Source organism: Siphateles boraxobius, unplaced genomic scaffold, assembly GCF_051911475.1.
Source record: "Siphateles boraxobius isolate OS27281-9 unplaced genomic scaffold, OSU_SipBor_1 5, whole genome shotgun sequence".
Taxonomy (NCBI): domain Eukaryota; kingdom Metazoa; phylum Chordata; class Actinopteri; order Cypriniformes; family Leuciscidae; genus Siphateles; species Siphateles boraxobius.
Window position 1 is genome coordinate 1,621,550 of NW_027509141.1, and position 13,934 is coordinate 1,635,483.

Here is a 13,934-nt window from a genome sequence, read left to right on the forward strand (position 1 = left end):
CGCCTGTCTGTGTTTGACACGACTCCTGCAGACTCCTGAGCTTTTGGTGAATGCAGGACAGATGCGTTCTGCACAGGAGAAACAAAAAGACATGCAGGAGCTGGAGTTATTGAGACAGAAAGAACTAGCTGAAAAACGCAGCCGTACGCTACTGAGAGGCACCAGGTGAGAGAACGTGATCATATTAGGTATGGGTCAGGATAGTTGACTAATTTATCATTTGTTATTGGTATTTTTTAAGCTGTTTTTAGCAGCAGTGCTTTAAATTAAGTTCACCCTCGTGTCATAATACAGCTAGTCAAGTTTGAAAGTATACATCTTTGCACTAGATCATATCTTCACATAAAACTAACAAGCAAATACAACAATCATTTATTCTCATCTCTTATTTAGACACTCTCGTTTCCGTGGCTCGTATGTCATTCAAGGATTGAAGTCAGTTGGAGAGAAAGATGTGATTTTTCACCAAGGACTTCACAATGTAAGCGTCACTTTAAAACAATTACATAAGTTAGAATTTCATATTTCAGTGGATTTTTTGTTTTGTTTTAGTTTTTGGAAATACCTCTTTTTTTATTAACACGTATGTTTTCTTTTTGATGTTTTAAATCTTAAGTATAAGAACTATTCTCATGACGTGGGTAAGCCCGTGAGACGTGTACCCAAACGCAAACAGATGGCTCAAGATTCGGAGAGCCAACGACGCTCAGCGTTAAATGTACGTCTCTTCCTGCGCGAGTTCTGCATCGACTTCTTGGAGAACTGCTATAATCGGCTTATGTACCTTGTGAAGGTGAATGACGACATCCACAATGAAACTCAAACTCTCTCTCTATGTGAGTTTTTCCTACCATGCGTCTTGTTTTCTGAGCAGGAGGGGTTGATCCGGGAACGGGCGCAGCAGCATGATGAGACGTACTACCTCTGGGCTTTAACCTTCTTCATGGCCTTTAACCGGGGTCAGGACTTCAGACCGGATGTGGTGTCTGAGACCATGTCCATCCGCACCTTTCATTTCATTGAGAAGAACATCACCAACTACTATGAGATGATACTCACTGACAAGAGTGATGCCACATCCTGGTCTCGCAGGTTGGTCTTGTAATTTTACTCTTGGTTAGGGGTAGTGATGCACCATAAATCAGAACCGGTCGTTTTTAGCTCCGAACACGTGATAAATAATTGCCCCATTTTGTGTTTAATTTGGCCGATCTCTCTCCTGGACTTGCACACAAACTGCATAATCTTTTCCCACAATGTAAAGTCTGTAAGCAGGACGTTAACACGGACTAGAGACGGGACAAACTGAAGACGGATTCAAAGGGGAGAACAGAGATGTGCTAGCAGAGAAAAAACTGCACGTCACTGCAAGAGTAACACGCGTTTTTTTGAAAAAAGCAACGCGTCAAACATATTTCCAAACATGAAAGCATTTATAAACCTCTTGTCCAACAAAAGATAACATTTAATGTCAAAGCGTTTCAATCTTCTGTTTATTCAGCTACAGTGATAGATGCCCATGGGGATTTCCTGGAATGACGTGCGTTAGCTACTTCTGCTGGGCATATGTGGTGTGTCTGTGCGAGAGCGCCCTCTGGTGTTCAGATGGAGCAGCATTTACTACCGATCACAGAGCCGTGCTGCACTGACAATGCGCATAAAATAATCGCAGGCTTTGCCAAATCGCCTGTGTTTTCATTTCGATTAATCGTGCAGCCCTGCTCACTGTTCATGAAGCCTGAAATATTGAAAGGAAAATATGAATATTTGTCGTGGGGGTTTATATGAATGTATCTCTAAAGGGAAGTGACTGCCTTCAGAAAAGCTCTGTATAATCTTGTGTATAGCTATAAAAAAAAGAAAGAAATCGCTGTTGTTCCATAAGCGCCACCTACTGTCAGGGAGTGAATTTGCATTTTCATTCAGTACCTCTGTGTTTTTGTTTTGTGCAGGTGTGTCTTATGTAGCATAGTTGCACAAATCTAAAATCAGACGACTGTTTTTACTTTAAATCTTAAAATTGTGCAATCTAATTTAAATCAAATCAACTGCTCATGCTTCATGTCTGTAGCTTCTTTTTTGGATCATGATTAAATGTAGTGGTTCCCTCTAATTTCAAGTGGATACTGATGTTTTGTTTAAGCCAGTTATAGAGCAAATAAACAACAAATAAATGAGCTTAAAGAAGAAAAAAAAGGCAACTGGTATCGGAATTGGACAATTTGCTTATTGTAAAATTGGAATCAGCAATGAAAAATCATGAACGGTACATCCCTAGGTAGGGGTTGGGGCGATATAGTAAAAATATCTAATCACAATTTTTTTCATGTAGGATCAAATTCCAGTCTTATCAATTATTTTTTCAAGGTGGTTTTTAAGACTAAATCACTGAGCAGTACAGCCAAACTAATTTCACTATTTTAAAAAGATAAAGCTCCAACAAGGTAAGCCAACCCTAACCTGGACTCAACAATAAGGATTTGCCCGATGAGCCGGTGCCAGCGTTAATGATGCTCGGGACAGTTGACTGAAATGTCCCTATCATCCCGATCGGGCCAGTGGTGCATCGTCACAAAAGTTTAAGATTTGCATGTGTTTGTAAGCCTTGCCAATTTAAACAATTAAGCGCAAAAAGACACGAAAGAGAACTGGATTCGGTACTCTGCGTCTCAGACAGCGTACGAATACAGAATTGAGTTCCTTCACATTGTCTTGCATTTGAACTGACATATTCGCACAAAAGTTTTGTCTTAAAGGGTAAGTTCGGCGTTTTACAAGTAAAGCCCTGTTTTAAGATCGTTTCTGATTAAATCGAATGGTTCAGATTAAAATTTGGACACATGCTGTTGTCCCGAGAATTTTAGGTTTTTAGGTTAGCACGCAAAAATCGCTGCAAAAGAAGCTTTCTAACAGGTTTTATCGTAGTTTTTGGAAGAATGTCCGGTTGTGAGACGTTTGGACAAATAGGTCCACAGTTTTACAACGAATGGTAAAACACCTGTTGGAAAGCATCTTTTGCAGCGATTTTTGCGTGAGCATATCAGTGAACACCACAGACCACTCGGTGAGTTTCACATCTTTGTAAACTAAAGTTTAATGCGTTTATATGAATGATTGTTCCAATGCACCTATGGAACCATTGTATAGGTGGGGGGGTGCTAACACAAAAACCTAAAATTCTCGGGACAGCAGCATGTGTCCAAATTTTAATCTTAACCGTTCGATTTCATCAGAAACGATCTTAAAACAGGGCTTTACTTGTAAAACGCCGAACTTACCCTTTAAGTGAAAACGCATGTGTATCAGTAAATTGGGTCTGTGTATTATGTCTTAAAGTGACAGCAGTCTAATATTCCTGCCCCCATCTGCGTTTTTAATGCCCTGCCACGCCAAGCCGACGGTCAGTTGTTGGCCAACGTTGGGCCATTTTTGAGGGTCAGTCGCTCCATTTTTTGCGGTCCACATCTTCGGGGGGTATTTTGGTCAGGAATGCACTGAAATTTTGTCTACCAAAAAATTTAGTTCAAAACTGCTATTTTCGGTTTCTGGCCAAAATGGTTTAGGAGGGCCGAAATCAGTGACTTAAACAGACGTTTAATCAGCTCTTATGGCATGTTTTGACAGTGTTCAGCGTCTGTTTTGTGCATACTGCGTGGATAAGCTACAACAGTTAAACATGTCAGCTTTGTGGACACTAGCTCTGGATTGACCATATTAATTTCTCGATTTTAATTGGTAATGATATGGTTTCTTAAATCTTAAATCTGTTGATGCGTGAGCAAAACTTAACCAAACATTTGTAGTGAGTTTGCCATCCAATCGCAAAAAACGTTGTTACTTTGAAATATGAAGTACAGTCTCAACTTGAAAATAAAAGTCTTTTTTTATAAAAAATTTCAAACAATGAATGTTTCAAACGTTTTGGTGCTCTTTAATACGCTGTGACACTGTAGCATCTCATTTCGAGCGGCAGCACGGATCAGGCGCACATAAATAAACAAAGGTGAACAACAGAGTGTATATTGAAAGATACATTACACCTTACCGAAATGAATCCTGTCTCATGTAATCGCTCAATCAGTGTTTCAACAGAGGAAAGACGTCAATAAAACAGCTTGTAGGCTATACAATGTCACTTAACCTTACATTTACCTCAAACAAGAGATTCAATGTCCATTAACTCATTACTTAGCTAGAAGAAAATCTAGAGAAGAGGATTTTGCTAAATATATGCACTGTATTGCTAGTAATTAATTATATTTTTACTCGACCTGTTAGTATGTCTTCATTATTTTATGTTTGAATAAATCTGTCATGAAAACAAGTTATAACCGTTTATTGTCATTTTAACTGTTTATATTTCACCAACAAACTGGAGTGGAAACAATTCTGTTATTAAAAAGCTGATATAAAAACTTCCCTATGTTCAATTTAAATGTTTAAATAGGCCAAAGAAGGGATGAGCAACATGAACAAATTCGTATTTTAATTTATTTAATTTCATTATTGATCAGTAGCATTTAAGTATGAAAATGAAAAATTGCAAAAAATATACTGGCAGGGATATAAAATGCATGCAAATAATAAACTTTCATGTTGACACGTGAGTGTAAGGGCGATAGCGGTAATAATCAAAAAGAATAATTATCAAAAAACAGCTATTGAACGACAATGTGTAATGTAGCAAAATACTAACAATCTCTGTAAAGGCAGTTTGTGGAGACTTTTTTTACATCATATCTCACGTCACGTTTTATCCAAAGCGACTTACAAAGTAGTTTCCAATTGTTCAGTTCACTACCGTCATCATTTGTAATTAAAAACAATTATTATAACATTATTATAATTACTATTATTGTTATTAAAAAGTATCTCTTTATTTCCCTTTTTGCTGACATGTACAGTAATTTGTACTGTAAACCTGAAGAAACTAAGGGTGTTTTCACACTTGTCTTGTTTGGAGAATTTGAGAATTTGTCTCGGAAAGTTTTGCATTTTCGTCCTTGGTGAAAAACGATCTATTATATTTGAACATAATAATCACAAGCACATCCGCACCCAAAAAAATCAGTCCGAGATCCCCTGATGAGTTGGTCTCGGGCCGCTTGTGGTGAGAAAGCAATCCGACCCAATGGACCAACGAACCAGGCTGTAAACTCAGAAGTGTTTCTTTTGCTAATGCCTCTCAAAATGAATCGTGGGTTAGCCCTAGAGCAAAGACGCAGTGAAATGCTGACATTTAGTCAGACAAACATATTTCAGAGCAACCATCCAAAACGCATACAAATATTTTAGTTTACAAGGTGTTTAAGGAGCATCTCAAAGAGAAGGGCTTTAATTAGTTTGATTCAATCCTGACAGATGACCCCAATGAGTCGAATCCCTGAACATACAGTTATGACACGTGACTTGCATTAATGTTTAAAATGTTGCCTTGTGAAATGTGAGCCAAGAAGAAATATCAACGTTTCGAACAGAGCAGCCTGTCTTCAGGTCTTAAAACTCCCTGAACCTTGTGTTGAACTATAAGAACCCACATCTGCATATTTGAACAACTAAAAAAAGTTAATATTACTTGGTTAAGTGAATCGGTTACCTTCTCTTTTCACCAGGATGCATTTGGCTCTGAAGGCGTATCAGGAGCTACTGCTGACAGTGAATGAAATGGATCGCTCAAAGGATGAAAACATCCGACACAGTTCCAGTGTCATCAAGAGTATGTTTTGTTTTTTTCTCGCTTTTATCCCTGCTTATTTTAAAATGGATTATATAATTGCCGCTGTTTTACATGTTTGGTTTAAATGCAGGTAATATCTTTTATCTGATGGAGTTCAGGGAGATTTTTCTGACTCTCTTGCGTAAATTTGATGAGCGAATGCAGCCGCGCTCATTTCTCCGAGATCTGGTGGAGTCCACACATCTGTTTCTGAGGATGCTGGAGAGATTCTGCAAGGGCCGAAACAATCTGGTCGTGCAGGTGAGACCTGGGATCACTGGATAAGCTGAACCTTTTTAAGTTCAAATGACATGTGTGTGCCATTCACATATACTTGTATGCATTTGGCAGATGCTTTTATTCACACAACTTGTTTCGATTGCCTGGTCCGAACCCAAGTTTGATTGCTTCTCCTGCTGGATTGTGTTCACATTATATTATATGTCTGAACCATAGTGCTTTTGCATTATCAGAGCAGCAGCTGTTTAACCCTGTTGTTTGGTGTCAATGATGCAGGACAAGGCAGCAAAATGCATAGCGTTGTTCACCTCACTTTCATATTTGGTTTTTGAACCTTTGGTTTTGTTTCCAAAGCTTCATCACATAACGACACTTGTCTATCTGCCGTGAATGCACTGCAAATGTCCTAAACAATGCAAGAGTCCATCTGTGCTGAAGGAGAGTAGAAATAAGATATACACCTGTTTGATTCACTGTAATGCACAGACAATACAACATTAACGTATATTCCGCAATAGCAGTTTTACTGGTGGTGTCGCAGTAAATCTTCAGAAATTAATTATGAAATATTTATTCGTGGTGGACGTTGTGCACAAACCCTGTTCGTAAGTTAAAGTCACACCTACAAACTTGTCGCTTTTCGACAAAATTTCGTTCTTTCAAATGTAGGCCTGTAGTAAGCGCGCTCATAATCCGCCAGAGCCACAACAACATTGCCCAACATTAAATGGCAAACGTAATGCAAGCGGAACGAAACTGCTCTTATTGTGTGGTTGACGGAGCGTTTATCAGTTTGGACCAAAGCAGCGCGAGCCGATCTTGATGAAGCGGCACTTATGCTACACAGCGCTAATAAGAGATCCAGTAAAGGAAGCATTTGAATTTGCCACAGAAGTAATAACATCGCTGCGACTCCTGCGAGATCTAGTGAGAAACATTCACATTTCTCCGTTATTAACGGATTAAACAGCACTGACGTGGAAACCAGGAAGAAACATTGTGCCATGAATGAACTATCCAGTGTCCACAGGTCAGCAACATTCACCATGGATTTACTGTAGTAACACTAACTGCAACCATGGTAGATTGGCAGGAATAGTAGGCTATAATGCCTTCAAGTAACATTATCGGTTTTATTTTGACATTATGAATACAATTGCTGCACCCTCAAACTAATCTGAACTAAAATAAACCTTTGTTTATAACTATTACAATATTACATTTCATTTTTTCCAAGGAGCTGTTTTGTTTTATATGCTCCTAAGAAGAGTCAATTATAGCTCCAGATTTGCTCAAAGTAAAAAAAAAATCATACTTTATGATGTTAGTTTTAATTTAAAAAAAGACAAAAAAAAAATTAAATCAAGGAAATAACCTAAAACCTGGTAAACAGTAATTTCTAACAACATCGGGCTATTTAGATAAACAATCTGGCGAGCATGTTGTTTTAGGCTAATACACCAACAGCAAATTTCTGTTTAATAAAGCGCTCAGAAATGTGTCGTTTGCATATTAAAATCTCAAAAATTAATATTTTTGGATCAACCACCCCCCCTCCATCACTGTCACCTTTTTTACTCTGAGGAGTTTGCAGGTCTGTAAAGTAGAGAAACACTAAGGCAAGGCAAGTTTATTTATATAGCACATTTCATACACAATGGTAATTCAAAGTGCTTTACATAGAAGAAATTAAAATAATCAAAAGAAATCAGGATAATTAAAACAGTTTAGAGTAAAAGATTAAGTACAGTACAAACAGTCACAATGGTAATTCAAAGTGCTGTACATATAATAAATTAAAATAATCGAAAGAAATCAGAATAATTAAAACATAAAGTAAAATACAGTACAGTTGGATGAACAGTGGTACTAATAAACTATTACTCCGGTAAAATTGAGGTTTCTAATGATACACAAATAAGATAGACCTAAAATTCGTTAGAACTCAGTCTGACATTATTATGAATTATTATGAACACACTTCTGTGAGATCTGAGAATATCATATTCCTCCCGGATCTTGTTTTTTTTAAATCAAGTGTTTATTGTATACTTGACTCACTTAACTGCTAAACTTCTGAATGAGTCGAATTCACAAATGAACCATTCGATGTTGTGAACCAGTTGATTGAAAATAATCTGCTCAGAAGATTCGCTCATGAAACGGACATCACTGTCGGGTCTCGGAGAAGATCTCGAATTCTTCATTTTAAAATAACGAGGAACGGCGTGTTTTCCTGAAATGAAGTGGAGAAAATGCATAGATTTGATTGACATAAAATCCATCTTTTAGACTAAGGACAATTGAGACTCTTATACAAATATTAAGGTTCAAACATTCATTGATCCTGAAGAAGGCAACATGATGCATTAAGATTTTGGGCAGGTTTTAATTATTTTTGCTGTGGTGAAGAGACTTGAAAATAAATTTTACTAGCAAGGATTTTACAAATACATTTCTTTTTTGGCTTTTAGAAGAGAAGAGTGAAACGAAGGAAACGTAGCAAGAAGAGCCTTCAGACAGAGCCCTCAGCTGAAGACTTGGAGCAGACATGGCAGATCGTGTCTCAAGAGCTCATATCTTCTGGCTTTCAGGTGAGTTGTAGAAAATCAGTAACAGAAAGAAAAATGGACAACACTCAGAGCATTTTTAATAACAAATGGGACGATGTTTAGACCATTTTGATCTTTGTCAGACAATAAAAACATTATATGACAAATTATTGGAAAGGATAAACTGCTGTTCACGTCCAATCACCAGTGATCCCAAAACATACTATAAATCGATAAACATGAAAAGACTGACATGACATCATCACATAAAATACACTCAAAAAGTAAACAATGCAAAGATACAGTGTCAGGGTCACCAAGTCAAAATGGTACATAATCAATTACACTTGGTACATAAACATCAATAGAAATATAGGCCAGTACCATAAAGAACATTTTTTGCAACTTAAATAATTGGATAGACTGTATAAAATATTACATCCCCTCTGAGTATAAAGATATATTTCTATTTCTTAGTGATCACTATTATAATTTATGATAAGATGACAAAATTGACATTTTATTATCATTGACGGATAGTTATACACCATCACATACTCAGATATCAAAAGCAAGTAGAAGCCATTATAATCACTGACACTGTCTACACTGGATACAGCAAGTGTTTTCAAAACACTTACTTGCGTTCAACAGATACTGTTTCCTATGCATGACGTTAGCCAATCATAACAGCGGGTGTTTACTGACCAGCCTTAAAGGAGCCGCCCCTTAAACATGTATCATTCCCAGACAGAGGGTTACAATGAGGGTTGAAAATAATTGTTTTTCGGCATATAATGTTAATTTATATTTTTTTGTTTTTTGTACCAAAAAAACATTGTCAACCTCAAGGAAGATATTAAAATAATTTAAAAAGCCATGTCATGACCCCTTTAGTGCATTGTATTTTTTTAGGGCTTGCATTTTTGAGCGTTGAAATTCAACATGATTTAAGCTTAAGCTGTGAGTATTTCAATTGCAAATATTTCACACAATTTCACACAAAAAAAAAATATTCATTGATCCATATTCAACTGCCAGAGTTAATTTCCGAAATATTCAGTCTGTTTACAAATACCACCCATTCGTTAGTTTTTGTCTATTTTATGTAGCTTTTCAAATTCACTTGCATAAATTCAGTGATTGAAATTTAGTATAAAATTCAACAACATTAGACATCCTGGATCTGCAGGAATAGCAGGAGATTACTAGCACATTATCTCCTGCTGTTAGTCAGCCTCCACAGCAAGTGATGGACAATGATGTGATTTTAAAAATCTTCCCAACATATTGTGTGCATATGAACACACTTTGAGCGTGCTGTTTCTCCTGTGTGCCCGCAGCTGTCAGAGAGTCTGACTGAGGGGGCGGTGCCCTTCGACGCCGCATCCGAGACTCCCGTCAGTGAGCAGAGGACAGAAGCATTGGTCAAGATTCAAGACTGCATTATATCTCGCTCAGGACCCGAAGCTTTGAGTTTACTCCGGGCCGCACGGTAAGACATCAACCACACCAAAACACCCAGAGAGTGTCGTCTTGTTTCGCACCGCTTTTAAATGCCTAACTTTGTCGAAGCTTTATCACATCATGCCATTTCTCCTCACAAGAAAAAATGTGTGACGTTGATGATTCACCCGGTCCTTAAAAAATATGTCATTTGTCACTGATGCATTAAATGGTTCGTAGAAGATCTGTCAATAATTTAAAATATGTGATGAGTAATCTCATAATTTTGGTCATAGTTAACATCCTAATGCATAGTTAACAACTAATGCAATTAGTTCAAAGAAAACTAATTACTAATACTCATGTGTAATTATTACAGCAGTTTTGTGGATGACAGTCACAAAAAAACAAAAAAGATTCAGTTTATTTCAAAATGCATTAAGCCGCTAAAAAGTATGTTATATAGTATGAATGAATATATTATGAATGAAATCAAAACGTAATGCATTCGCCATGTTGTTATCACTAGGGCTGGGGCGATATGGACTTTTTCTAACCGCGGTATAGTGGTTAAACCCCCCCCACCTTGTTTTGTTTTTGCAAGACAGACTTTGTTAAATATTGTCACCTACATCCGAAAAAAAACGAGCACAATTTGAAAGAGTCAAATTTTCATCAAGCAGTAATTTGGCATGAACCAATCACTGAATAGCTTTCCTTATTTAAGAAAGTTCTCAGATACATTTGCATCGAATTCATCATTTTCAGGAGAATAGATTATGATGTTCACATTGGAAATGAAAGATGAACACCTTTTCCAACATGTCTTAATTACAAAAATTATATTCCATATTTATGTTTACATAATATAATGTTATTTTTTTAATTAATCTGTCGATTATATGAAAAGTGAACAGCATGAGTAAGATAGGATCATAAGATGGGGCAGAAACGATTTTGACCACTTTATTAAGTTTTGTTTTGTAGAAAGTCTTGCTTTAAATTAAATTTCGTTTTGTATAAATTTTATCCTAATTTTAATCACTGTTTCATTAACGAATTGTCTGGAATTAATAAATAAGAAGCAAATATAGCAGACATATAATCAGGAGGACGTGGGCGCGGGCGCGATCTGTTGCGCGTGAGCTGGAGCTCCTCTCATAAATGAACCGTAACTCGGCGTATAGGCTAAGCCTACTTGCCTCACATACATGAAAAATAAATAGAAAGCTTAAAATGTCTACTTTTAAACAATAGGCTATATTAGGGACTTTAGCCTTTAAATATCTTTGCTGCATTGGATCAGTCTCCTTTCTAGAACAGCCAAGAGCTTTCTAGCCTCGCGACAGCAGCGCCTGGCATCGCTCATAGACCTTAGCAGTCAGCGCCGCTGATGCGGTTTTGAAAATTGATCAAAAAACTTTGGTGCGGACAGATGAGTTTTTTGATTTTGAATAATAGCCCATCCGCGCATCTCTAATACAAATGGAATGTTATTTTGTCATGAAACATTGCGCTCCCCAACTTGCGAAAGATCGGATTTGCTCCATCTTTTGATGATAAGTTTTGCTTAGAAAACCTTGAATCCATGAAAGACACAATATCATTAGACATAATCATGTCATCATTTCATTCATTAAATCAATGTCGTTAGAATCAATGAATCCATGTCATTAGACACAACATGCACACATGTGCAGGCCAATGTTGTTTTGGGGTTTTTTTGGCGGTGATGACGGTGACGAGCTCAGACCCGCGGTTGGAGTCACGTGACCGCGGTATTGTGGTAATGCGGTAACCGTCCCAGCCCTAGTCATCACCTGACCTACCAGCGTCAGTTGCATTGCGTCACTGCCAATCACAAATCCTCTCCCGATGCCTCATGGGATAGTAAAGTCTCCATCATCGTATGCATACTTCAGAATCTCGCTGGAAGTAGTAGGTCTAGAACTAGTTTTTCCTGCTCTTTTATGAATACTGTGAATTCTGACACACTACTTTTGTCACATACTGTTTTTCGCCTACTATATAGTAGGGAAGGATTCTGCTGTTTTGTTATCTGATAAAAAAAGGTTATGACGGAGTTAGGACTTTTTCTGAATTGCAGATAGTATGTACTCATTCTCTGGGATTTGTGTGTTGGATCAGGGCAGTGTGGCCTGAAGGAGAAACGTTTGGATCGGTTGAGGTGGAGCCGGAGGAGGAACTGGAACTTCTGAAGCAGATTCTTTTCACTAAGCTCCCTAGTAAGATCACAATACTACACTTTATTACTGTACCTGATACCATCACAAACAAGATTACATTATACAACTTACCCAATACCATTATGGACAATACTACTGTACTACTAAACAGAGGTGGGAGTAAGTCACGTATGTTCAAGTCACAAGTAAGTCTCAAGTCCCATACCCTCAAGTCTCAAGGAAGTCTTAAGTCGCATGTACACGCAACCAAGTCAAGTCAATGGTTCACTTCAAGCAAGTCAAGTCGAGTCCTGCTAAGGGTCAAGTCAAGTCCAAGTCAAGTTACAATACCAAACAGAAAAAAAGTTTATATTGGCCTCAACCTTATTTATTTTTGATTACCTTGATTACCCTTTTTATACATTTATATTAGGGCTGCACGATTGGGGGAAAATGTCATATTGTGAATATTGAGGTCAATATTGCGATTGCAATATAATAAACAAATGGTTTCATGAGTCAACTTGCTCGGTCCTAAAGCAAACTGCACACACACATTAGTGATAATTCTGAAATGTGTATTTCTCAACTCAAACTAGCAACAACAACTAAATGATTGATAACACCTATAATGATCAATAAGCCATTGATGTCTGGATAAAAATGTCACCCCATTTTAAAAAAAATTATAGGCATCCCAACAGTACAGTGATTCCGTCATTACAATCGAAAGCTATCAATTTTTTTTTAAACATTATTAGGCTTCAAACAATATAACAGCTTTTAATTTAAGTGAACTTCAAACAATCCTCACATAAACCCATAATAAATGTCATATTTACCTGTGCCCTTCCTGTCTAACAGGTAGTACCGTATTTTCTGCATTATAAGGCGCACTTAAAAGCCTTTAATTTTCTCAAAAAACTACAGTGTGCCTTATAATCCTTATATATGGATCAATTGGTTAATTGGATCAATTGGTTAATAACGCTCCGCGTTATTAAATTCGCCCGCGAACTCGCGCTCGTGTCAATCTTATGCCCGCTCTGTCACACGGCCAGTTCAACCTCGTATAAATCAGGTTATGTGTGTAAGTCACGTGCCCGCTCACGAGCGCTCACTCTTACTAACAGACATACGAACAGACACACTGTCCCCGGCGCTGCTTGCGCGTCACAGAATTTTCAGAAAGCGTTCCCCGTTCACAGTAACCGGGTCGTCTCATTGAAAACAGCCAGCTGTTGCTGTCAGCGAGCCGCCGCACCTGAATACTCAAATGAGTCAGGCTGCGAATGTAAGTTACGTGCCTGCCCCAGCGCGCTCACGCTTACTAATAAACGCCTCGCCTCCGGCGCCGCGCACTCGCTACATTCCCTTTAGCACATCTGGTGGATTAATAACGCAAACCCAGTCAAACTTTTGACTGCAGTATGTTATGCGCCTTATAATCCGGTGCGCCCTATATACAGTTAATGTTCTAAAATAGGTCATTAATTGAAGGTGCGCCTTATAATCTGGTGCGCCTTATAGTGCGGAAAATACGGTACATATACAGAAATTGAATAAAGAATCAAACAGTCTGCGCTGCATACATTATCAATTATATATAGATCCTTATTAAAGCTACAAAAGTCAAGAGCAGTGAGTAACTTTCTGTGTTCCCTTTGTTCTTTGATTAACTTTACTGACAGAAAGCTTCATTGGCTGCTGGCCCTTTAAGAGCAGCCTCTGCTGACAGAGATGCGGAACTCACACGCGCCTCATTCTCTCACAACTCTTTACGCCCATCATAAG

The 13,934-nt window shown here is 37.8% G+C and overlaps 1 protein-coding gene across 1 annotated transcript in view; it reads left to right on the forward strand.

Annotated features, from left to right (window-relative positions):
- Positions 1-13,934, forward strand: part of timeless (timeless circadian clock) — a 59,999-nt gene that overhangs the window by 10,214 nt on the left and 35,851 nt on the right. Inside the window, exons 9-17 of the mRNA XM_077204380.1 lie at positions 32-165; positions 394-481; positions 617-793; positions 875-1,092; positions 5,613-5,716; positions 5,808-5,977; positions 8,431-8,550; positions 9,852-10,003; positions 12,103-12,200. Coding sequence (XP_077060495.1) covers positions 32-165; positions 394-481; positions 617-793; positions 875-1,092; positions 5,613-5,716; positions 5,808-5,977; positions 8,431-8,550; positions 9,852-10,003; positions 12,103-12,200 — 1,261 coding nt within the window. The remainder of the gene's footprint in view (positions 1-31; positions 166-393; positions 482-616; positions 794-874; positions 1,093-5,612; positions 5,717-5,807; positions 5,978-8,430; positions 8,551-9,851; positions 10,004-12,102; positions 12,201-13,934) is intronic.